Source organism: Geotrypetes seraphini, chromosome 10 (assembly GCF_902459505.1).
Source record: "Geotrypetes seraphini chromosome 10, aGeoSer1.1, whole genome shotgun sequence".
Taxonomy (NCBI): Eukaryota; Metazoa; Chordata; class Amphibia; order Gymnophiona; family Dermophiidae; genus Geotrypetes; species Geotrypetes seraphini.
In genome coordinates, this window is record NC_047093.1 from 19,889,688 (window position 1) to 19,915,880 (window position 26,193).

General features: G+C 43.2%; 2 protein-coding genes across 5 annotated transcripts in view; both read right to left on the minus strand.

The window, feature by feature from the left end:
* RHOT1 (ras homolog family member T1) overlaps positions 1 to 7,091 on the minus strand; it is an 87,941-nt gene extending 80,850 nt beyond the window's left edge. The window contains exon 1 of one of the 4 annotated variants that reach the window (XM_033961229.1): positions 6,684 to 7,091. In XM_033961229.1, coding sequence (XP_033817120.1) covers positions 6,684 to 6,720 — 37 coding nt within the window. In that variant the 5' untranslated portion in view covers positions 6,721 to 7,091. The remainder of the gene's footprint in view (positions 1 to 6,683) is intronic. The other 3 variants (XM_033961228.1, XM_033961230.1, XM_033961232.1) reach the window with 3 other exon arrangements.
* A 3,505-nt stretch (positions 7,092 to 10,596) lies between these two features.
* Positions 10,597 to 25,765, minus strand: LOC117368362 (E3 ubiquitin-protein ligase RNF135-like). Its single transcript, XM_033961954.1, has 6 exons — positions 24,997 to 25,765; positions 23,066 to 23,161; positions 19,300 to 19,530; positions 16,448 to 16,610; positions 13,190 to 13,294; positions 10,597 to 11,632 (listed from the first exon to the last, which is right to left on the minus strand). Exons 1-6 carry the CDS (start codon positions 25,534 to 25,536, stop codon positions 11,121 to 11,123), a joined length of 1,647 nt encoding a protein of 548 aa, XP_033817845.1. The 5' UTR covers positions 25,537 to 25,765; the 3' UTR covers positions 10,597 to 11,120.
* Between the last annotated feature and the right edge of the window lie 428 nt (positions 25,766 to 26,193).

Consider the following 26,193-nt stretch of genomic DNA (forward strand, 5'->3'; position numbering starts at 1 on the left):
CGACAGGAGGAGTTGGGCATCCTCCTGTCGGCGATTACGAGTTTGGAGGGGGCGGGGGTTCCGGGGTTCCGACAGGAGGAGTTGGGCATCCTCCTGTCGGCGATTACGAGTTTGGGGGGGGAGTGGGTTCCGGGGTTCCGACAGGAGGAGTTGGGCATCCTCCTGTCGGCGATTACGAGTTTGGGGGGGGGGGGGGGGGTTCCGGGGTTCCGACAGGAGAAGTTGGGCATCCTCCTATCGGCGATTACGAGTTGGGGGGGGAGGGGGTTCCGGGAGTTCCGACAGGAGGAGTTGGGCATCCTCCTGTCGGCGATTACGAGTTTGGGGGGGGGAGGGGGTTCCAGGGTTCCGACAGGAGGAGTTGGGCATCCTCCTGTCGGCGATTACGAGTTTGGGGGGGAGTGGGTTCCGGGGTTCCGACAGGAGGAGTTGGGCATCCTCCTGTCGGCGATTACGAGTTTGGGGGGGGGGAGGGGGTTCCGGGGTTCCGACAGGAGAAGTTGGGCATCCTCCTGTCGGCGATTACGAGTTGGGGGGGGGGGGGGGTTCCGGGGGGAGGGGGGTTCCGACAGGAGGAGTTGGGCATCCTCCTGTCGGCGATTACGAGTTTGGGGGGGAGGGGGTTCCAGGGTTCCGACAGGAGGAGTTGGGCATCCTCCTGTCGGCGATTACGAGTTTGGGGGGGAGGGGGTTCCGGGGTTCGGGGTTCCGACAGGAGGAGTTAGGCATCCTCCTGTCGGTGATGGGACAGGCGGCCGCGGCCGCTATACTTTATTGCAGCAGGGAGATCCCTTGCCGCGATCAATATAGCGGCCGCATCTACTTACAATGTAGACCAGCATTTTGCTGGCCTACATTTTAAGCGTCTCTTCCTCTACTAGGGAGACGCGTAGGGCCACCTAAGTTCGCCTAAAGCCTGTAGGCGAGCTTAGGCATCTTGCGGGTCTCCCTAGGCTCCCGGAGGCGCCTTCAGGCCTTCCTGGGGAGCATTTTTTTTAAAAAAACGTGCATCCCGATTGGCTGATTAGACAGCTGTAGGACGTCTACAGCTGCCTAAAATCGGGACGCACTTTTGGAGAATCAGGGCCTTTGTGTTCTGCCTTTGTTATGGATTATATCTGTGCAGACTATTTTGCTTTTTTGGTTTGATAACTTTTTAAAACGCTGCCACAACTTCTATAGATTCATTTTGGCCACAAAAGTTACTATATGGTCAGGACAAATCCAAACACAATAGGGAGAGATTTGGGGTAGGGTGAAAAGCTATACAGACTGTGACAATATACATATAATTTATGCATTAAGCTATGAATGCAGAGATAACTTGCTATCTATAATATGTTATGCTGGTATTTTCAGCATTCAGGCTTGAAAGCAAGATATGGCTACAAATATGCATCTTTTATCTATACAATTTTATGCAGATTACTTTATACATTGGTCATCTTGCCGAAATAAGCATCTGAAATTTAGAAAGTTAAGCAACCTTATCAAAAAGATGAAGATTTGAGGGGTGGAGGAGCTTGTGGTGGACTGAGTATGGAAAAAATGAAAGAGTCGCAACTGGGCAGATCAGATAGGCCAATCTGATGTTGTCCTATAGTATTTGCCATGTAAATTATGTGTTTACACTTCAATGAGCAATGAAGGACAGTGTAAGAGGCTTATATCTGAGGCTGAACCTTCAAACCCATGCACACTTTGTGAAAACAATTGAATTCTAAGCTAATGCTTTAAATAAGCTTTTGAGGCTCTAAGGTCCATCATGATCTTTGGCTATTCTTGTGTAGAGGTTGGGCAGACTGGATGGACCATTCGGGTCTTTATCTGCTGTCATCTACTATGTTACTATGTATGTTAGACCCAATGAATGCAAAGCTACTGTAGCCTATATACTTATACCGAAGTAAGGTGACGCCAAGGCCAGTAACAATTGTATTAACTCCACATGCCAGTGAAATATTGATGAAAATGCAACGAAGGCTACAATCATATGTTGAGTAAGAACTACCCGAAGTTCAGGCTCTTTTTTTAGAAAAGGTCAAGGAAAAAGAACCATTACTGCCAATGTTAGATGGATATTGGAGAAGAGCAAAAAAATATCAAATGCCTCTACACTTTTGCTTCATCGACTATAGCAAAGCTTTCAACTGTGTGGATCATGATAAATTATGGAAAACTCTACCACAAATGGGAATACCCAAACACATAAAATCAGCTGATAAAGAGCTTCTACGAAAATCAAGAAGCTGCAAAGAGAATTGAATAAGGCAACACTGATTTGGTTTCCAATAAAACATGGCGTCAGGCAAGGATGCATCTTGCCACCTTACCTGTTCAACCTTTATGGCAAAGCCATCTTCAGAAAAGCAAATTTGGAAGAAGAGAGCATTGGTTTCTAAGTTGGTGGCCAAAATATAAACAACTTGCGCTACACAGACGATACAACACTCATCATCATCAGCAAAGAAAACCTGCTGTATCTACTGAGAAAAGTCAAAGCCAAAAGGGATTAGAACTGAACATAAACAAGACGAAGCTCATGAACACGGAAAATGATGAAGATTTTGAGCTTGAAGGTGATAGAATAAAAGTTGTAAAGGATTTCAATCTCCTGGGCTCTTTTGTAAACAAAGAAGGGAAGGAAATATTCCGCAGAATAGTACTTGGTCGCTTTTCAATGAAGGCTTTCGACAAAGTATTCAAAGGCAAGGAGGTAACACTCCAAATGAAGATCAAACTTGTCCATGCACTCATTTTCTCAGTGGTCAGTTATGGATATGAAAGCTGGATACTACGGAAACAAGATAGAAAGAAGATTGACTCGTTTGAGCTTTGGTGCAGGAGAGGAATTTTAGGCGTGCTGTGGACCGCCAGAACTAACAAATCCATCCTGGAAGAGATCAAACCAGTTAAGTCACTCAAAGCCCAAATGATAAGGTTTTGACCGTCTTATTTTGGTCACACCGTTAGAAGAAAAAGATCATTGGAGAAGGACATCATGTTTGGGAAGACTGAAGGAGCCAGATGAAGAGGGAGACCTGCAATCAGATGGCTGGATATGTTGAAAACAACCATGGGGGTGATGCTAGAGAATCTTACCAGACTAGTACAAAACCAATTTCTTTTTAGGTCTGTAATTCATCAAGTCACTAGAACTCAAACATTAATCTATGGCACCTAATAGCCTATATACAGAACAGACTGCATTAGCAGTAGGATACAAAGACTTATTTTCAAATTTGCAGGCTAAAATGGAATGTAAACCAAAATATAAATACCAATAACAATGATAATCCAAACTTCAAAAAATTGGTATTAATAGTGATGATCTGTCCTTAAATAACACTGGAGATGATAAAGGAAAATGTGCTTCCCGAAATAAGAAAAAATTAGTAAAAACAAAGTGAGTGAAAGGACCAATCAGTACGGGCCCAGTGCCCTCGTAACAACCGTTGGCCCCGGGCAGGTGTTTATGGAGTGACAAGCACTTAGAAATAAATCTAAATAAACCCTTCCCCGTACATCATATTATCCTTGTATGTATGTAATTATAGAAAAAATATATATACATAATAAATAATCGGGAGCACAAACATCCCCAGAAGCAAAAGGAGAGAAAATCACCCCAAAAAAAGTTCTCCCTGAAACCTAATTCAAAAAAAAAAAAACCAATATATGAAAAAACCAAAATACGGAAAAATGACAAAAATCACCAAAGAAATAAGAAGAATATAATATTCTCAGTCTCATCCATAAATCCACAACGCAGTGAGCCCTGTGCACCTATCACAAATTGTCAAAGCAGCTTTTTTTGTCAAAGCAGCCTGATTGTGCCGCTGCCGTGGATTACTCCGTCCTTTATATTAAGGACTGGGTTTGTGAACTTTCAGCCAGTTTACTAACATTTCTGATTTTCTTGCTCCCTCCTGATGAGGATATTGAAACAGGACCTGTCGAGCGAGTGGAACCAAAATGTGTGGTGAACAGCATTGAACAGCTGTATTGATTGCATGGGACTGAGCGAGTGAAGTGGAACAGCGAATGGATTGACATTTATGACTCTTCACTGAGCGAGTTTATGCGAGCGGGACTGAGTAGCGAGCGGAACTGAACAGTGATGATTGGTGAACTTTGAACTTCGTCTCGTTTTGGATTTATTTCAGCCGCTTGAGCTAAGTATTTTTCACTGTTTTTCATTACTTTCACAAACAATTTGTGATAGGTGCACAGGGCTCACTGCGTTGTGGATTTATGGATGAGACTGAGAATATTATATTCTTCTTATTTCTTTGGTGATTTTTGTCATTTTTCCGTATTTTGGTTTTTTCATATATTGTTTTTTGTTTTTTTTTAATTAGGTTTCAGGGAGAACTTTTTTTGGGGTGATTTTCTCTCCTTTTGCTTCTGAGGATGTTTGTGCTCCCGATTATTTATTATGTATATATATTTTTTCTATAATTACACACATACAAGGATAATATGATGTACGGGGCAGGGTTTATTTAGATTTATTTCTAAGTGCTTGTCACTCCATAAACACCTGCCCGGGGCCAACGGTTGTTACGAGGGCACTGGGCCCGTACTGATTGGTCCTTTCACTCACTTTGTTTTTACTAATTTTTTCTTATTTCGGGAAGCACATTTTCCTTTATCATCTCCAGTGTTATTTAAGGACAGATCATCACTATTAATACCAATTTTTTGAAGTTTAAAATGGAATGTGACATTTGTACCATTCCATAACTTAAAATCAGAGCTCAGAAATACTGCATGAACAGGTATACAAGAGCTTGCACCGACATAAACGTTTACTGAACTGATAATCCAACATAACTCAAATGGTTGTTGTTTGACTGAAATTAAAACCCTGGATAGATAAAATGGATGGGTATCACCCTACTCCCCATTGGGGACATGAGGACATGGTCAAAGTGGGAGAATTAAACCTCTTGTATAAAAAATAAAATGCAGGGTATAAAACTTCAATGAGTTGCACAAGATTATGCGAACAGTAAATGGCATCATCTACAAAAGCAGAGCTGCCAAATTTCAGGAGGGGGACTTTGGCCATTTCTAATTTGGAACTTACATCACAAAAATAGCGTGGCCATTTATAGTCTCTGATTCTACCCACTGAAATCAGTGCTGCAGGTTCCACAATGCTCCATGATAGGACTGTAGGAAGGCCAGGACTGAGCTAAAATCCCCCACTTCGCCCTCCCGAAACTCAGTGACCTGTCAGGTTTACAAATGTGGATCAAAAGACGCAAAGGACAGTTTAGAAATATATCTGCCCAGTGCCCAAGGAAGCCCAACTACAAGAAGATTCCTTTAGAAACCAATCCCCTAGAACAGTGGTCTCAAACTCATGGCCCAGGGGCCACATGCATCCCGCCAGGTACTATTTTGAGGCCCTCGGTATGTTTATCATAATCACAAAAGTAAAATAAAATTGATCATATGTCTCTTTAGCTATAAATTACAATATTATTATTAAGACTTAGCCAGAGCCAAGTTGGGGGGGACGGTGGGGTATTATTTATCCTTATGCCTGAAGATAATGAATGGGTAGGGGAGAGGGAGGGGTATTTTCATGTGCATCAGAATTTGGTAGTATAGTAAGTGATGTTAAAGTGTAAATTGTTTCTTTTTATTGTACTGCACTTATTGAAACTTTTAAAAATTAATAAAGAATTAAAAAAAGACTTAGCCAGAAAGAAAGATTTATAAACTCTAAAGAGTTTTACCTCATGCAAAATTGTCATTTCTTTAATAATAATAACAACTTTATTCTTCTATACTGCCACAGTCCAAAGACTTCTAGGCGGTTCACACCGAAGAAGGCTGGACAATCAGCGAATTACAGAATGCAAGTGAGGGTACAACTTATTACATAAGAAATAGATAAAAGGAAAATATGAATCTTAAGGATGTAGTATAGATCTCTTGTATGCAACCCAAGGAATAAAGCTGGACAATCTGCGAATTTTAGAATAGAGCTGGACAATAAGGCGAATTACAGAATAAAGCGAGTTACAGAATAAAATTGGACAGTCAGCGAATTACAGAATGCAAGTAGTGAGAGTACAACTTATTCACAAGAAATAGTTAAAAGGAAAATATGAATCTTAAGTATGTAATTTAGGTCTCATGTATGCAGCCCAAGGAATAATGCTGGACAATCAGCCAATTGCAAAATGCAGAAAGTGAGGGAACAACATATTACACAGAAATTGACAGAAGGGAAAATATAACTTTGTAAGTAGTGAGGCTTCTGTTTAGGAGATTAATTTGTCAAACAGTACGGTTTTAATTGATTTCCCTACATTAACTATTTTTTTTTTCTGAGCCCCTCCAAGGACCTACAAATCCCAAATGTGGCCCTGCAAAGGGTTTGAGATCACTGGTCTAGAAATGCAGTATATCTGCCCCAGTGCCCAAGGAAGCCTGGATAACTCAGTCCTGGTCTGAAGGACACACTGCGAAGCGCTCAGTTATATTAGTCACACAGTAGATGACGGCAGATAAAGACCCGAATGGTCCATCCAGTCTGCCCAACCTTATTCAATTTAAATTTTTTTTTAATTTTTTTTCTTCTTAGCTATTTCTGGGCAAGAATCCAAAGTTCCTCTTTTATCGTTTCGAGATTGGGGCAGAGGCCGAGGCTTCTTCACACTCACGTTCTCCCACCAGCAGGATCCTAACGTCCTTCTTCATGGCCGCCGCCGCTTCTTCCCGGGGCTTCCGCCGGGCTCACATGGGCCGGGAGGGTTCGCGGCGGCTCTGCAGCTCCCCCGGTTGCGCGGCCGAACCGGCCTCTTCCCGCACTAGCAACGGTGCGAAATGTCACATTCCAGTGCCCGCGAGCCTACCGCGGCCGCACGGGAACAAACTGCCTCCGAGCGCGAACCCGTGCACCTAGCCCCCGCCCCCCCCTCCCTGCGGTGACCGCCAAAGCGCGAGATCAATTCGCTGACCTCCAACCGCAGCCGAACAGGGACAAAACAGCAGTGGGGCGAACGCAAGGCGCTCCCAGGCCTACGGTGTCTGGAGAGGGATAAACGTTACCAGAATGCGAGCGCAGTCCCGCCCCCTCTCCCTTGAAGGACAAATTGCCCCGGTCGTGGCATATGCTCGGGCGCTGTAGTCAAGCCTGGCTTTAATAGTAATCGGCAAAACACTTAAGCGCGCGTTCTGTGTCTGGGGCAGTGGGTCGTCTTGTTTTCCCCTATGGTTTTTGGGAGGGGATGTGGTCCGCAGACCAACTTGGGCTCTCAACACTCCCTGGTTTTTTTACAGAACAAAACGTTGGTTGAGTTTTATGGTACTGGTGGTCAAGGGGGTCTGAATGAACCCAGTCAGGATATAACCATAATGACTATGCATGAGATAGATTTGCATATAACGGAAGTAATGCATCCAAATTTATCTCATGCATAGTCATTGTGGATATCCCCCAAACCGACTGGTTGTTTTTTTTTTTCCTTCTTTATTCATTTTAAAATTTGACAATAAGTGCACAAAATAATATATTTCAACAAGTTATTACACAATAGCACTTTGATATCTACTACATAAAAATCTAGTGATACGTTTACCCCCCCCCCTCCATCATATTTTCAATCAGAATATACACATATTATAGAATATATTATAACATATGTAAAATTGTACCCAACACCCTCCCCCCTTTGATGTGCCAAAAGAAGAGAAGAAGTGATGACTATTCACTACAATATTGTTTTTAGATATGTCCTGAGGACTGGGGGTGAGAACTGCTGGGTTACATAATTAATACTTTGGCATATTGCCTGCTGCAAAGTAGATTACAAGAATTTACTAGGGTTGCAATCTAACTTTAGGGCAACTAAAGAGGCTAAGGTGGCCCATATGAAATGAGACCTGCAATAGTCAGGGCCTTCTGGAATGTTGGTCGGTGGTGTCTTAGGGCCAGTTTGTCTGGGTATCACAGAAAAAGGGCCTCTGCTTAGAAAAAGTCATTTACCCCCCGCCCTCCATTACAAAACCACGAAAGAGGTTTTTAGCGCCAGCCGGTGCACTGAATGCTCTGCACTGCTCTGACGGTCAAAGTTCCTAGGAGCTTTGGAACAGCACAGAGCATTCAGGGTGCCAGCTGGTGCTAAAAACCTCTTGCACAGTTTTGTAAAAAAAAAAAAAAAAGGGGGGGGAGGGTTAATATTTTATTTAACTGAACACAAAGCACAGTTACGTGAGCTCCCATATATTCCCCTCTCTTGCGGTAGCTGCAGTTCATTTGTAAGCTTTAAGAAGCTAATAAGGGGAGGCGGATAGGTTGTGAGAACATCTGACCTGCTGTCCTCGGATAACGCCTGTTACAGGAAAGTGTGCTTTATCCTAGGACAACAGGTCAGATGTTCTCACATATGGGACTTCTAGCTGCCAGGATCATGCCTCCGAGAAGAGAGCTATTGCCAACCTGCAAGAACCTGGTAAGATTTCTCTCCGGCACTCTTGCCTGCTGGCACTCCCTACTGGCTTCTCAGGGCCTGTCTGGAGGGCCTTCATGCATGCATGTAACATCATGGCGACGTCCGCATACTTTCGGATGCTTCAGGCCATGGCCACTACATGTAGAGGGCCATAATCAAAAGAAAGGTCCAAGTCCAATTTGGATGTAAGACGCTAGTCGCCCAAAGTTGGCACCGGTATAATGTCCACTCTCTAAAAATACATCTAAACTATTCTGTTTTTCCAAAAATTGTCTATCTGTACATCCAGGCGTTTGATCGTCCAGACCGCCACTACATCAATCTTTATACCACATTCTCGACCAAAAATTCATCCAAGTCCCAAACGCCCAGAACAAGACCTTTTGGACATGGGAGGGACCAGCATTGTGATGGACTGGCCACCCAGATATGGCAACAGAACACTGGAGCATCTTACAGGGCACTGCTGTGAACTTCATAAAAAGGGTGCCACATAAACATCTTACCAGAACTCCCTTATAGGTTATGGTGAGCCCCATACCCCTCAAACACACCTAAAACTCCAATAGCTCTTATGGTTACAGGTGGCACCTATATGGTGGTACAGTAGGGTTTTTAGTGTGCACTCATGTTCCACCATAAATGTAATGGTTAGAGTGCCTTATGGGCCTGTGTTCTCCTCTCTCTAGTTCACTAGCCTTTTATGCTGAAATTGGGGGCGGGGGGGTAGTGGGTCAGTGAACACTGGGGAAGTGTGTGGGTTGTCTCTGCAGTGGTTATCTGGTCACTTTTGATAGTCTAACTCACAAAATACAAGTTTTGCCTAGGCAGTCTCATCAAACATTCAATTATCCCTGCAGAATGACTAAGTCTAGGTTGGCCCACATCCCGCCCTAAGCACTCCTCCCACAACACCCCATTCAGCTCTGGGCGCACAGCGGGATTCAGAGGCCTAAAATGTCCCTGGATACGTCCAAAAATCCATTTTGATAATTGGCACTTGGACGACCTGTCTTTTAGATTATCCAAGTGCCGTCATAGAAACATAGAAGATGACGGCAGAAAAGGGCTACAGCCCATCAAGTCTGCCCACTCTGCTTACCCACCCCCTGTCTATGCCCTAATGACCCAATTTCCTTATCTTGACCCTCGTAGGGATCCCACATGGGTATCCCATTTATTATTAAAGTCTGGCACGCTGTCTGCCTCGATCACCTACACTGGACGCTTGTTCCAATGATCAACCACTCTCTCTGTGAAGAAATACTTTCTGGTGTTGCCATGAAATTTTCCGCCCCTGAGTTTGAGCGGGTGCCCTCTTGTGGCCAAGGGTCCATTGAGAAAGAAAATATCATCTTCCACTTCGACACGTCCCGTGAGGTACTTAAATGTTTCGATCATGTCTCCCCTCTCCCTACGTTCCTCGAGAGTGTAGAGCTGCAATTTGTTCAGTCTCTCTTCATACGAGAGACCCTTGAGCCCCGAGATCATCCTGATGGCCATCCGCTGAACTGATTCAATTCTGCGCACATCTTTACTGTAATGTGGCCTCCAGAATTGCACACAGTACTCCAGATGAGGTCTCACCATGGCCCTGTACAACGGCATTATGACTTCAGGCTTTCGGCTGACGAAACGTCGTGGGTGGGTTTTTAGATGTATTTAAGTTTTGATTATGAGCCCCTTAGTGGCCCATGGCTCGAGAAAGTTTGTGGGCAACTGCATTAACCCATACTTCTGTGATTCTTTATAAAGCTATGCCAGTGGCCAAATTCCTATGAATATGTAAATTCTGCGGCACACCTCAGCACTGATTCATGGCAAGAAAACAGTGACATGGAGAAATTTAAAGTAGCACCCATTTTATTTAGCTTTATGTAAATAAAAGCTGAGGCTCCATGTTTCACAAATGTTATAGCCAGCATCCTTAGCTGAGTTAGCAGCTGGGTATTTACATTTATTTACAGATTTATTAATATTACAATTAATATTTACAGATTTATTAATAGTTCTATGTGATATAAAGTATTACAATCAAAAATAATATTTACATTCAAAATAATATTGCTAAAAGGAGCTCAGGGTAGGTAATAGGCAAAAATTCTAAAAGAATCCAGGTATACAGTGTTTGATAAAAGAAATAAAAATACTTTATTAATTTATGGTAAAGAAACAAGTGATGTAATATGGTTAATAATTCAACACATGATTTGGCGATTTTGCACATTTATATACATATTTGGCATTTATAAAGCCTGTGTTCTTTGTGATATTGACATAATAATTCAGCACAAGAAACCCCCCCAGTAAAAAGGAACATCCCAAAACAAGAAAACATGGTGGAATGTAGTTTCTTGATGAAAATGTTTATTGAGTAACTACAAAATCAAAAATGAACCAACAGTGATGTGAATTCCAACCATCCAAACCAAAAATCAATGATGTGGACCCAACACGGTCCGCGTTTCAGCTCGTGAAGCCTTCTTCAGGGGTCCTGGAAAGTGGAAGCGCAATGACTGAAAGCACTACCGAGGATGAGAAAATATCACAAAACTCAAGCAGAGCGTGGAGACCCAGTGCGCAGCAACAGCGGTGCAGTGCAGTAAATATCTCTCTCCCTACCCCATCCCCCTTCCCCTCTCCTTCTCACGTGATAGTTAAATGTTCTCCTACCCCTAAGCCATTCAACCAGAATGCAGGAAAAAACGGACCCTGAAAATGGCTCTCAAATCTATGTAACAATATGCCATCATCTGCAGAGTAAAATGACAGGGCCCTGCTCTCACAGTCCAGCAAGATCCCCACTGTCTGAGGCTTTGCCTGGGTGAGCAGAGTGCTACAGCTCCGATGCCAAGCCAGTAACTGCTTATTGCTCCATTCTACACACCAGGAGAAGTCGTTTCTCCCCAGAAGATCATGCTTGCCAATCTTCCCCTCGGTCACTCCTATGGCCCACCCCTCGCTGTCCTTTGTGTTGACCTCCCAGTAATGGCGTCCACAGTCGAAGCTCTGGCAGCCAAGGGCCTGACTGATGGTGAATCTCCTAGGAGCCGGTGGGTAACAGCGCTTTACATCTAGCACACTGATTGTCTTGTTTTCATCTGAAAGGCTGTGGTGAGAGTTGATGGTTTCAGGGTCAAAGGTCACAGGAGCAGCCACTATAAAATGAAAAAAAAAAAGGCACAATAATATCATCTAACACAAAAGAAACAGCAGTGAACAGCAATGTCTGTTGTAAAAGCTAGAGGGAAAGTCTTCCTCTGAAAGGCTAGAATTGAAACTTCTGGCAAAAACCAGAAGTTTCAGTTCCAACTAAGTTCTTCCCAAAGATGGCAGAATGAGGGCCAGCTGTAACTTACAAAACACAAATACAAAAATAAGAATAGCCATATTGGGTCAGCAGACCAATGGTTCATTTAGCCCAGTATCCTGTTTCTAACAGCTCCCAAGTACCTGGCAGAAACCCAAAGAGCAGCAACATTCCAGAGCTGAGATTGTGATGTCATAATGCCTCATCCCACCAGTGCCTAAGAGCCAACCTCATCAGTGATGTCACAATGGCTTGATTGTCCTATACTTGGCTCACATAAGAGCTGACATACTGAGACAGGCCGAAGGTCCATCTAGCCCAGTATCCTACAGAGGGCAACCCAGGTCCTAAGTACCTGCCAGAATCCCATGCTATCAATCCCAGGGCAAGCAGTGGCTTCACCCCATGTCTGTCTCAATAGCAATGTTTCTGTAGGTTTAGGGCTGTCGGTGTTTTGAAAAACCCTACTTTTCCTTCTGGCCAGGCCAGTGCTCCTACCGTGCATACGAGAGAGATCAGAAGTTATGTTTATTTGTCCCCGACACAAGTCAGATTTCGTGAAATGTGGCCATGTTGGGCACTTTTATTTGGACCCTGGGAACAGGGTATTAATGTATGAACTTTGGAAACAATTAATTATCAATAAAGACTGCTGTTTTCTTAGAAACTGAAAAGACGTAGACCTTTATAGGTTGGATCTAGTGGACCGTTTCCTTTGCTGTTTCTTACCCTCACCACAGAAATGTGACAAAAGATTAGCACAAGTTAAAGAAATAGGAATGTTCAACGGTTTTGTTTACCTGAAAATGAATTTATTACTGATCCGAGACTGGACTGAAAGGAACTCAGAAGTTTGCATCAAGCCTAGTGGGTAGGGAATCCAAGGTTCAAAGCCTGCTTTTGCCACTAACTCTTATAACTTTGAGAAAAGGTATATAATCTCCCAGTGCCTCAGAAACCCACTTAGACTGTAAGCTCTCTGAAACAGGGACTCATATAGCTAATTACTATGCTTGGTGTATATTCAGTATTAGAAAATGGGTATTATTGGTGTCATATTTACCAACTGAAAGTACCATAAGAGCTTATAGTCTAATTCCATTCATTGTTCTTTCATAGCCAGCGTTCACCCTCCTGTGCACAAGGCACAAGATGCATCAGCTATTCTATTCGCTGCCTTTTTATACCACCTTCTACCCTAGAATTAGGTCTTGAAGTGGTTTACAACTCTAACAGGAAAACACATTAGCCTAAATTACAAAACAGCACCAAAAAAATAAATAGAACTATTTCAGGACAGCAGCTGAAGCATGACGACTTTTATTACTGCAGGAAGCTAAATGAATTCCTTTTCTCATCCCTTACAGCTCCCAGTCACTGTTTACCACCCATATCATCCACTTACACTCAGAAAACTGCTGCAGCTTCAGTCCTTTCACAACTGGCTTATTTGGGTCTTCCAGAGATAAAGCAGAGATGCTGTGCTCGAGAAGTAATTCCACAGGTTGTTCTAACAAACAAAATAAAATTTCCAGTTAGGAAATGGAGTTAAAGCCAACAAAACTCCTCTATGTCAAATCCAGAAAAAAAAAAAAAAAAATAGCAAGAACCTGCAAAATGTTTCACAACGAGAAGCACTGAGTTAGGGACTGGAATCCTTATCACTGCCAGGGGAAGGAGAGGAGGAGATGCTTCCAAGAGGCTCTTGCATGCGTCTCTGCAAACAATTACCGCTGAAGGCAGGAAGGAGCAGCCCAGCTAGAAGAAGGACCGTTGATGTAACCGGGATCCCCGGGAGGCTTCCCTCAGACGGCAGTTCCGATATTGGAGGGAAACCTTCCGGCTCGGCTTCGGAGGGGCCTGTTTATAAATGGAATCCCCTGTGGCAGCAGCAAACGCACTGGGCGCAAGGGTGGGGGACTGTTCGACCTGCGACAGAGAGGGAGGGTGGCTACTAGACTCACGATTGAAGGTGCAGCAGCACCCCCCCCCCCCATCGCGAGGGGAGCTGCTGACCCGGAGGGGTGGAAAGGGAGGAAACTCGCGGCATATCTTTTACTGCGGGGGACAAGGCCATTCACCGCTCCACGAAGCGGTGAATGGCCTTATCCCTATACCTGCACCAGTTGATTTCCACCCCCCCCCCTGTTCCTGCGGGTTACCCACACCTACCCATAGCTAGCAGTCACTGTGTCATTCTCTATGTAGAACTTGTCACTTCCTTGCAGTTAACTTTCCTCACCTGAAGGTTGCCGCATCGGAACACTGATTGTATAACCTTAACAGATGTATCTGCATCTGTCCCAAACCCCACAGTATTAGAAAAAAAAAGACAGACAGTCGCAGAGCTGCTCTACCATGAAATAAATGCAACAGAAACCCAAATAAAGAAAGTAACACACCGCGGATGAGTACAGAAGTTGTCAACTGGAATAACGCAGATAGTATCCGGAGGTTCTACAGCAGGAGTGTCAAAGTCCCTCCTCGAGGGCCACAATTCAGTCAGGTTTCCCCAATGAATATGCATGAGATCTATTAGCATAAAATAAAAGCAGTGCATGCAAATAGATCTCATGCATATTCATTGGGGGAAATCCTGAAAACCCGACTGGATAGCGGCCCTCGAGGAGGGACTTTGACACCCCTGTTCTACAGCAAAGCAAGCCGATTATATGGGCAACAGAAATTGCCGGCTGGCCTTGAACTCATGGCTAGCTAGAGCCAGAGCCTGAAGCTTAGCCCCCGAGCCACTGTGTGGTGCTAGTAAACCGATGCCAAGAAATGGCTTTGCAGCAGGACCTTCCCCTTGAAAGAGCTGGATTTATCCTCAGGGATTTGCTAGGTAAAGTGGCGTAAGTAAGGGGGGGAGAAAGGGAGGCAGTCCGCCCTAGGCACCATCCTGGTGGAGGCGCCAGCATTCCTCCTCCTCTTCCCCCCCTTCCCTCAGAGAGAGATGCTGTCACAAGGAATACGTTGATGTTGTGGCAACCCCTCCTCCCCTTCTGCACATCTAGCTGCTCTCCGGCGAAACGACGCCAACATGCTCCTTGCGGCCATGTGAGCTCCTGAAGTCACTCCCAGGCGCCGCACTTAGGAAGTGACATCAGAGGGAGAGCCGACGCAGTCGCGAGGAGCATGTTAAGCTGTTGGTCGCGGCGGTGAACTGCTGGGGGAAGGGAAGAAGCGGGGGAGACAGAGACGAGGGCAAGGGAGGGGGGCGCCCCTCACTCTCACTACGCCACTGGCCAGGTACAGTGCTTTGATCCTGGCAATTTGAGAGCGACTGAAACTGGGTGCAGTGAAACCAGTTGCAGATTCTGCGAATGCTTAACTACTCAAAATTGTCTGCCTATCTATTGGATTAATTACTTAAAGATACAGAACCTGGAATGGCCCTTATATAAGCCAAATGAGACTTGTTCCCATAGATCAGTGTATTGCAAACTAGATGCCTCCCGAGATTTCAGGTGTGCTGCGGCACACTGGGGAGGAGAAGCGCCGGCACCTCTCCTTCACTCGGGCCCTCTTTCCTGTTGATCCCCCGCCTGGTAGCTCAGGACCCATCTGAAGGCCTTTCACGCATGCATACGACATTATCACAGCATTGTCATGTGCTTCTGGGTGCCTCGATCCACGGCCACTGCGGTTAGTGTGCCACGGCTCGAGAAAGATTGTGAGACACTGTCATAGATGCTTGCAACTGAAATTCCACTTGCACAAATGTCTCGGCAATTAAACATACCATTTCTATTTATTTATTTTTAAAATTTATGAAATTGCTTAAATTTAAGCGATATACAAAAAACATTTATATCCAGAGTTTGAAACACAAACAAAAATTATAAAATGCAGTAAACAAATAAATCAATCTCCCTCACAAAATTTCCAATAAAAGAATTATTCAAATCTGAGACAAATAATAACCACAGAGTTAAGAGAAAGGCGTCCACAAACAATTGTGTTTTTAGCAATTTCTTGAAAGACACCCAATCTTTGCATCATCTCATTATACCTGGAATTGAATTCCAGAGATTCTTACCAGCAATTGAGAAAACAGATATTTATAGATTTTTACATAGCGAATCCCATTTTCTTTTAAACTAATGAGCAACATCGCCCCCCACCCCCACCGATCTCAAACGACTTCCCACAAGTTTTGAAAGCAAGCAGAAGAGTTGTACAATATTTGATGAACAACTAACAGAGCTTTATAGCAAATTCTCGGCTGACAGGTACCCAGTGTAGAGCTTTTAAGATCAGAGTAATATGGGTAACCCTAGGAATGCCCATTATCAATCTAGCCGCATTAGAAGTTGCACAGGTTTGCATGTTTGCTTTGACAATCCAAGATATAGGAGACTGCAATAATCAAGTCGAGATAGCAATAACGCTTGAAAATCCACAGGCAGGAGCATCGGTTTTAATCTAAATAAGATGTGAAGTTGTGCATATCCTCCTTGTTGTTTCATAGAGAGCTGAGAATCTAACCATACCCCAAGAACCAATATCTCAGTTATTTACCAGTAATTGTGTGCCCAGAATTATGATTTCTGTAGGACTACCTGCTGTACAATAGTGTTATGTTATAGTTCTTAATAAATCAAACTTTGATTTCACAGCTATATGGCTTGCAGTTGTAGGGGACTCAAATTCTACCACTAACCTTGCTTCTCTTGCAAAGGAAAATCTTCTAATATTGATTTTTCCAGCAAGTCTTGCTTCAATTTTTCGACAGCACCGATGAGAGATTTTACTTTACTATGGAAGACGAGGTTCTCTGGTTTGGAAGGGGATATTGCACAGCTTTCTTCATCCTGTGGTTGACCCTGAATAAAACAAGACAGGGGTTACATTCGTGCACTGGAATTTTAGTTGCCTTTCAACTTGGGGGGCTGATTCAGTCCATCATCAATTCACCCTTTGGCAAAATAAACTTCCACAAAATGGTACCGTTTGGATAAGTTTCTAAGTTTATTTAAAATTTGATTAATCGCCTAATCAAAAGTTCAAGGCGATGTACAATGCTAAAATAATTTACAACCACATACAGGGGAACAGTACAAATACCACAGACATGACTTGTAAGACACACGGAACCATAAGGAAATACAATAGTTGACAGAAAACAAGACAGAAACGGGAAACCACAACAGGAAGGGATAAAAGAAATAAAAAAAAGAAAAATAAGAGATCAGAAGTCTATGCTAAAGTGTGCAGTTTTCCTTAGGGGAACTAACAGTCAAAAGCATCTTTAAAAAGAAAGCATTTTAACTTGCCCTTAAATTTATCAAGAGGTAAACAGGGAGGGCGCACACCTCCCTCACGACACCACCGATTTACCTCGCTTCATCTCATCAGATAGGTATTGAAGCACAAGAAGGGGTCACATTCATATAAAACACATTCAATACGTCGTGCTCCCTCCCTAGCAGCGTTCAAATCCAAGCTAAAAGCCCACTTTTTGAAATCCGTTTTCAACTCCTAACTCCTACTCACTACTGTCAGATACCTACACCCACTGTATCATTTCCTTTACCATAATCTCTCCAACCCCGAAATGTCCTGTCTAAATTAGATTGTAAGCTCTTCTGAGCAGGGACCGTCTATTGTATGTTAAAATGTACAGCGCTGTGTACCCCTTTTCAGAACTATAGAAATAATAAATAGTAGTAGTACTATAAAACAAGGAGAGAGACCACCTTCATATTAAACTTTTATTATGGTATATTGTTATAATTGCTCTATTTTATTATTAGTTATTGTTAATAATAATAATTTTATTTTTCTGTACCGCCATAGTCAAACTGACTTCTAAGCGGTTCACATAGAAAGAAGGCTGGACAATCAGCGAATTACAAAATGCAAGAAGAAGGAAGTTACATCATGAATTGGAGAAGCATGGGGGAAGAATACATGAGAGAAGAAAGATGTTACATAATACAATGGGGTTATAAGGGGAAGAAAAAAAAAATCTCTTACTGTACCAAATTTACACAGTGAGCTTTATTATATGTATGCATAGATAAATACATAATATATAGGGTTTGGTACTATCCGCAATTTCAGATATCCTTGCGGGAACCAGGCTGGCCAAAATGACTCCAGCCTGGAACTGGGAAACTTGGCACCTCTGGGACTTTGGAGGGGGAAAGGGAGCATGGACCCAGCACCTGCCTTTTAAAAGATGACTTCCAACTCAGTAAGGGCGAAGTCTACAGTTGAAAAGCACTTACAGCCTGACTTTCACAATCCTCCTAAAGTTCGCAAAGAACCATACAAACAGGTAAAAAGTGTCCCACCTGAAAAATCCAAGACCGCTAATAAGATTTCTGTATTGAGCCCATTAACATTCATATGTTGAATTGCAATGAATGTCAGGCATTTTCCCTTTTTACAGATTCCTTACACATCCAGGGTGATGGGGTGGGGGAGGGGAAGTTATCTGGATTTGCTAAAGGTATTTATCTATAATACTGCAATAATATATGCATATGCAGTGTAATAGTTATGTGAGGAAGGGAGGGAGAAAAGGATTGGTAATGTATTAATTTTGTGTATTTTAAGTGCGTTATGTATAATGCTCATGTTTAATATAGTTGAATTGCACTGTCAAAATTTGAAAATCAATAAAGAATTAAAAAAAAAAAAAAAAAAGATTTCTGTATTGTTATTTGGCCAATTTCTATTGAAATAAGAGTGAATGCAAGGCCTTCCACCACTATATCCACCACCATAATAATAATAATAATAATAAATTTATTCTTGAATATTGCCCAACCACAAAGTTCCAGGCGGTTAACAGCAAAGAAGAACTGTACAATCAGTGAAAGGTACATCAAGTAAAAAAAAAAAGAGTGATAAGAAGAAAATTACATAGTTATTTAACAAACTTAACAAGTGTGTTTTTAAAAATTTTCTAAAAGCATTATAAGAATCTGCTTGACAAATAAAGCGGGCCTAACCAAGCGTTCAGTTTGCCTAGTTGAAAGGCAAATGCCCTATTCAAAAATTTCTTGCAACGACAGTTCCTAAACTGAAGGATACATAAACATTAACTTATTACGAGTGTTTTTCAATGAGGTATAAAAATTAAATTAAGAGGCTAGATATCCTGGAGCCAAACCAAAAAGAGATTTGAAACAAAGACAACCAAATTTAAAAAGAATACGTGCCTCAAAAGGCAACCAAAGTAATTGCTGATAAAATGGGCTAATGTGATCATATTTCTTCAGGCCAAAAATTAACCGCACTGCCGTATTTTGTACTAATCGAATACGTTGTAAATTTTTCTTAAATGATGCAAGATAGACAATATTACAATAATCGAAACAAGTGGGGAAAGCATGCAGAGCAAGGTTTATGGTATGTTATATGTCTGTGTATTTTTGAGCTGGTTGTTTCCCTTCCTCTCAAGCCAGGTGATGTGATACAAGTGTCTTCTCACTTTTGATGCTATATAAGAAACACAAGAAAATAATTATTTAATGTAAGCCTAACATTGATTTGAACTGTTACCTTTAAAAGTTCCAACCAGTCATCTTGCAGCAAACCTTGCCTCTTGGCTTTGAAATCTTTTAGTTTATCTCTTTCTTCAGTCAGGGTATTTATGATGTCTTCAAGCTCCCGTTGTCCTTGTTCTCTTTCCTCTTCAGCTTTCCTTATCGTGGCATACTCCAATTCTTCAAGGTACTTTTTCATATCTTGAAAACTTTCAGTCAGCAAAGCTTTGTTTTCAGAAAGGGAGCACTGTAAGAAAACAGTTCCCATTCACATTATACAAGGTCTACATATGGTCTGATTTTTGAACAGCTGCTGTGTGGAGCAACTGCAATCCTTTGCCTACAGCAGGGGGTCCCCAAACTACATCCCATGGCCAGAACTGGCTCAGAAAACTCGGTTTTTGGCCTATAAAATAAATTTTCCTCCTTTTTCCATGGAAGGCTATAGGCGTAGAGAATGACACAGTGACAAAATTCATCACCATTCCTGTCCCCGCGGGAAACCATCCCCATGTGTTATTCTTTAAGGAGAGAGGAAGAATCAGAGTATGAGTAGGAACAGCCACTGATGCTCAAGCCTTCCATTGAAGAACGTTGGTGTAAAAGGACCAAGATTGAGACAGACACTAAAGAATGACACAGGATAGTTTCCCGCAGTTATCCAAGATTGTTTCATGGAGCAGCTTGTTAGAGAACCAACGAGAGGAAATGTCACTCTGGATCTAATCCTAAATGGGTTAAGGGGACCTGCAAAGGAAGTGGAAGTAGTGGGACCATTGGGAAACAGCGATCATAACATGATCAAGTTCAAGGTTGAGGTAGGAATACCGAAAGGAAAGAGAACCATAGCGACAACTTTCAACTTCGGGAAAGGAAACTACAAAGCAATGAGGGAAATGGTAAGGAAGAAACTTAGGAACACTTCCAAAAAATGGCAAACGGTAGAACATGCCTGGTCTTTTCTCAAGGACACGGTAAGCGAGGCGCAAAATCTGTATATCCCCAGATTCAAAAAGAGTCGAACAAAAGACCCGGCGTGGATAACTAAGATAGTGAAGGAAGTGATAGGCAATAAGAAATTCATTCAGGAAATGGAAAAAGGACAAAACTGAGGGGAACTGGAAAGAGCACAGGAAGTATCAAAAAGAATGTCTCCGTGTGGTTCGAAAAGCCAAGAGTATGGAGAGGCTAGCCAGGGAAGCACGAAATTTCAAACCGTTCTTTAGATATGTTAAAGGGAAGCAACCGGCTAGGAGGGAGGAAGTGGGACCGCTGGATGATGGAGACAGGAAGGGAGTGGTGAAGGAGGAGAAAGAAGTGGCAGAAAGACTTAACATGTTCTTTTCGTCTGTATTTACAAACGAAGACACATCCAACAAACCAGAACCTGAGCAATTCTTCAATGGAAATCAAGCAGAAAAATTAACATCCATGAAAGTGAGCCTTGAAGATGTACGTAGGCAGATAGAAAAACTAAAAACTGACAAATCCTCGGGTCCGGACGGAATCCATCCAAGGGTTCTGAAGGAATTAAAGGAGGAGATAGCGGAACTACTGTAGCAAATTTGCAATCTATCCCTGAAAACAGGCATGATCCCGGAGGACTGGAAGATAGCCAACGTTACACCCATCTTTAAAAAGGGATCAAGAGGTGACCCGGGAAACTAGACTGGTGAGTCTGACCTCGGTCCCAGGGAAAATGGTGGAAGCACTGATAAAAGAAAACATCGATGAACATTTTGAAAGAAACGAACTTCTGATAACCAGCCAACATGGTTTCTGCAAGGGGAGATCGTGCCTAACGAACTTATTGCAATTCTTTGAAGGAATTAACAAATGGATGGACAGAGGAGACCCCATAGACATCATATATCTAGATTTCCAAAAAGCTTTTGACAAGGTACCCCATGAACGCCTACTTCGGAAACTGAAGAACCATGGGGTTGAAGGAGACGTACATAGATGGATCAGAAACTGGCTGGCGGGTAGGAAACATAGGGTAGGAGTGAAGGGCTACTATCGGACTGGAAGAGGGTCACGAGTGGGGTCCCGCAAGGCTCGGTGCTCGGGCTGCTCTATTTAATATATTCATAAATAATCTAGAAAAAGGGACGAAGTGTGAGATAATAAAATTTGCGGACGGCATCAAACTATTTACTGGAGCTCGGACTAAAGAGGACTGCGAAGAACTGAAAAGGGACTTGAACAAACTAGGGGAATGGGCAACGAGATGGCAGATGAAGTTCAACGTTGAGAAATGTAAAGTATTACATGTGGGAAGCAGAAACTCGATGTACAACTATATGATGGGAGGGATGTTATTGAATGAGAGTACCCAAGAAAGGGACTTGGGGGTAATGATGGACATGACAATGAAGCCGACGGCACAGTGCACAGCAGCCGCTAAGAAGGCAAACAAAATGCTAGGCATAATCAAGAAGGGTATTACAACCAGAACGAAAGAAGTTATCCTGCCGTTGTATCGGGCGATAGTGTGTCCGCATCTGGAGTACTGCGTCCAATATAGGTCGCCGTACCTTAAGAAGGATATGGCGATACTCGAGAGGGTTTAGAGGAGAGCGACACATCTGATAAAAGGGATGGAAAACCTTTCATACGCTGAGAGATTGGAAAAACTTGGACTCTTTTCCCTGGAGAAGAGGAGACTTAGAGGGGATATGATAGAGACTTACAAGATCATGAAAGGCATAGAGAGGGACAGATTCTTCAAACTTTCAAAAAATAAAAGAACAAGAGGGCATTCGGAAAAGTTGAAAGGGGACAGATTCAAAACGAATGCTAGGAAGTTCTTCTTTACCCAACGTGTGGTGGACACCTGGAATGCACTTCCAGAGGGCGTAATAGGGCAGAGTACAGTACTGGGGTTCAAGAAAGGATTGGACAATTTCCTGCTAGAAAAGGGGATAGAGGGGTATAGATAGAGGATTACTGCACAGGTCCTGGACCTGTTGGACCGCCATGTGAGCGGACTGCTGGGCACGATGGACCTCAGGTCTGACCCAGCGGAGGCATTGCTTATGTTCTTATGACGGTGATGAATTCTGTCACTGTGTCATTCTCTGGGGTTCCTGGGCTCCATCAGCTGAAGACATTAGCAATCTGGTGTGGTGACCAACTCAATAAATTTCAAGGGGACCCCTCAACCCTGCTCTGCAAACTACAAGAATTCCCCCACTTGACATACTCCAGTGGGGAATTTCCTCCTCAGGAAACTCAAATAAGCCCTTCTCCTGAAATGTTTGATGACTCCTGGTCTAAGGATGCAACAGCTGGACTACACTTTGCCAAACCTGACCACAGAAGAGGAGAAATACTAAAGATTTCTGGCAAGGCCAGAAACAACTTTTTTTCATAGAGATGTAAGTTTTATTAAAAAGATAGTTCAAGTTCACTATCTGAAAAAAAAATATGCACCAAGTTCACCTAATTTGTGAGGGTGTACACTGTTAAAATAAAGCTTCCAACTGTGATACACTCACTATCCAACACACTGGACTTGCTGAGGGAGCTCTAAGCCTTACTGAGGCTAGAACAAGGCTTCTCTTGGCACTCAGATCAGAGTTATTTTCTCTGCTCAAGAATATATAATGCAATATTTCAGAGGTGGATTGAGCAAGCTTGATTAGAGCTATACCATCAATCTAGTTATTTGCCCATAGAGAAGGGGAGTGTGGATCAGATCATAATTAAATAACTGCAATGCAAGAGATGAGATAGAAATAACACAGTCTCTGAGATAAGCATGCAGAGGCAAAACTTGCATTCATCCGGTGACACTCTTCATTCCATCTGGAGATGGCAACTTCCTTTCTTTCAATTTCCAAAATGACTTCATTCAGTTTTGTCTTCATATGTTCCTTTGAAAATGAAACACAAATATTAGCAGAAAGTCGAGTATATGATAAATAAATCACAGAAACTAGAATTATATGGTGTATATACATAAAATAAATGCATTATGGTATTACATTACATTACATTAGGGATTTCTATTCCGCCTGTGCCTTGCGGTTCTAGGCGGATTACAATAAAGATGAATCTGGACATTTCCAGTAGAATTACATTACAGGAGAAGAGTAGATTACAAGTAACTGTGAAGAGTTATAATACATTCAACATCGCAGCAGATATAACATAGCCTCGGATTACAATAAGGAAGATATCTGGGCATTTCCAGTAGAATTACATTACAGGAGAAGTGTTAATTACAGGTAATAGTGAAGAATTACAGTACATTCAATATCACAGGAGATGTTACATAGCAACTGAGTCAATTTATAACTGGTGGAGAATAAGAATTACAATATATGCTAGATTACAAAAGATGTTACATGAGATGAGTCAAGTTTCTTCGGATGGAGAGTAGCATCATATGCCTATAAGTGGAAGTGTAATTGTTGTTTTGATGATTGCATGATGTTGGTTAATTAATGTTGATGATATGGACAGTGGGGGTATTTAGTTTGGGTTGGATAAAGAGATTCTATTCCCAAGGAATTGGTTGGGAACTCATTAGATGGCGGTTTATATTGATGGGAGATATTTTTTGAACAGTAGTGTTTTTATTTCTTTTCGGAACTCTTTTATGTCTGTAATTTCGATCAGTAATTTTGAGATATCGGAGTCAATATTAGCTGCCTGTGTCCCTAGTAGGTTGTCATATAGTTTCTTACGTCGGGTACCATTGAGAGGAGGGTAGGTGAAAATGTTCTGTGTTCTCCTTCTTCTGGATAAGAGATAGTAGTGAAAGCGGTTGTTTAGGTAGCTGGGTGCCGCGCCGTGGGTTACTTTGAATAGGAGACAGTAGAATTTGAATTGTATTCTTGCTTTTATTGGTAGCCAGTGAGATTCTAAGTATGCATTGGTAATGTGGTCGTATTTGCTGAGTGAGTATATGAGTCTGAGGGCTGTGTTCTGGACGGTCTGTAGTTTTTTTATTGTGTTGATTGGGCAAGGTAGGTAAAGGCTGTTGCAGTAGTCTACCATACTTAGTACGAGGGATTGGACAATGATTCTGAATTGGTCTTTATTAAAGAATTTTCTTATTTTTCTCAGATTTCGCATTGTGAAGAATGCTTTTTGGATGGTTTTATGGATTTGTGTTTGCATAGTGCAGCATCTGTCTAGTTGTATTCCCAGGATTTTGAGGGAACTCTGTATTGGGTACTTGATTGAGTTTACTTCCAGTTCAGTTAGGGATGGTTTTTTGTCCTTCTCTAGTAGTAGGAATTTAGTTTTGTCCGTGTTCAGCTTCAACTTATGATTTGTCATCCATTTTTCTACTGTTTCCATTGTAGTTTTCAGGCGTCCTGTGGAGATGGGGTCGTGGATGTCGAATGGAAGGAGGATGGTTATGTCGTCCGCATAGCTGAATGATGTTATGTTTAGGGCATCTAGGGTATAAATAGAATGAAGGGGAGAAGGGATCAAGGGGAGATATAGAAAGGAATGGATTAGGTATATAGAAATATATTTTGGAGGAATGATAAAATATGTCTGCAAATATTTTATTATGAATTTAATTGTAATGAATATCTCTTTGTATCATATTGTATGTATATTTAGTTGATTCCTTCAATAAAATGTTATAAATTAGAAGTTTGATTAAACTTGAAACTTAAACCACACAAGAGACTAAACAAAATGAACATTTTCCTTTTCCAAGAAATTCTATTGAAAAAGAAACCAATACCTGCTTGCGCAGGAACTCCTGCAGCAACGGGACCAGCCGGCAATTCGGGTGCTGCCCAACACACGACGGGCACACAGGGAGGCCGTGGCTCGCGCAGAAGTACTGTAGCGCCTGCGCGTGCTCCCCGCAGGGCCAGCTCGCCTCGAGCGGCTTCACCAGCACGTGGGCCCCTAGCGGCCCCTCCTCCAGGTGCGGGCGCCCGTGGGCGGGGCAAAAGGCCCGCGCGCAGGTGAGGCAGAGCACGCGGGCGCCGGGTCCCGCGCAGCAAGGGGGCTCGACAGCAGGGGGAGCCGAGGCGCGCACTTTCTCCACCATGGCCGTCAGCTCGGTGTTCTTGTTGAGCGCGGGCCGGGCCCTCCACGTCCTCTGGCACAGCGGGCACTTGTAGTGCTCGGGCGGGGGGCTCCAGTGCATCTCGATGCACGAGATGCAGAAGTTGTGGCCGCAGCCCAGGGTGCACGGCCGGTCGAAGTAGCTTAGGCAGATGGAGCACTCCAGGTCCTTGGCGCTCACCATCACCAGCACTTCCCTGGCCGCCATCTGGCCGCGAAAGCGCAAACGAAAGCGAAAGCGCCGCGGCTCCCGATTTCTGCCACCGCGGGAGGCAAACCCCGGCCTCAACCAGCCAGCGGCTCCGGGACCCGCATCCTTTTCCCGGGAAGCACCGAAAGAGCGGCGGGGCAGGAGTCGCGAACGTTGCGCACCTGTAGCGGCTGTTCTCCCCGGACAGCAGCTACGTATGGGGGTGACGTCATAGCTCAGCTCGACCTTTGGAAAGGCTTCTGAGCGTGCGTAGTAGGTTCCCGCCCAAAGGACGTTCGAACGGTCCAATCTTGTCACGTGTGCAAAGCTACAGGAATGGAAGGTGAGCTGTTGGCTCCTGCTGTCCACGGAGAACACCTGTTACAGGTGTGCAACATTAGGGGGACAAGCAGGATCGGCAACTGCCACACATGGAGATTCCCAAGCTAAGGGTTGCAATAGTTTTGTTAGGAATAGCAACCTGATACAAATGGAGGAGACTGCAGCCTTACTACTAATCACGTACACAGCGCTGTACATTTTGACATGTATACACAGTCCCTGCTCGGAAGAGCTTACAATCTAACTTGGACATGCATGACATATAGGGTTCCTTTTAGTAAGGTGCGCTAGCGTTTTTAGCACGTGCTAACCCCCAAGCGGCTAGAAGTAACA

Excerpts from the sequence above, each read along its gene's own strand:
- LOC117368362 (XM_033961954.1), bottom strand. The coding sequence starts at position 25,536 with ATGGCGGCCAGGGAAGTGCTGGTGATGGTGAGCGCCAAGGACCTGGAG. Across the intron at positions 23,162-24,996 it reads AGGAGTTCCTGCGCAAGCAG|GAACATATGAAGACAAAACT; the intron begins GTATTGGTTTCT and ends TCATTTTCAAAG. Across the intron at positions 13,295-16,447 it reads TCCTTTGCAAGAGAAGCAAG|AACAACCTGTGGAATTACTT; the intron begins GTTAGTGGTAGA and ends TTTGTTTGTTAG.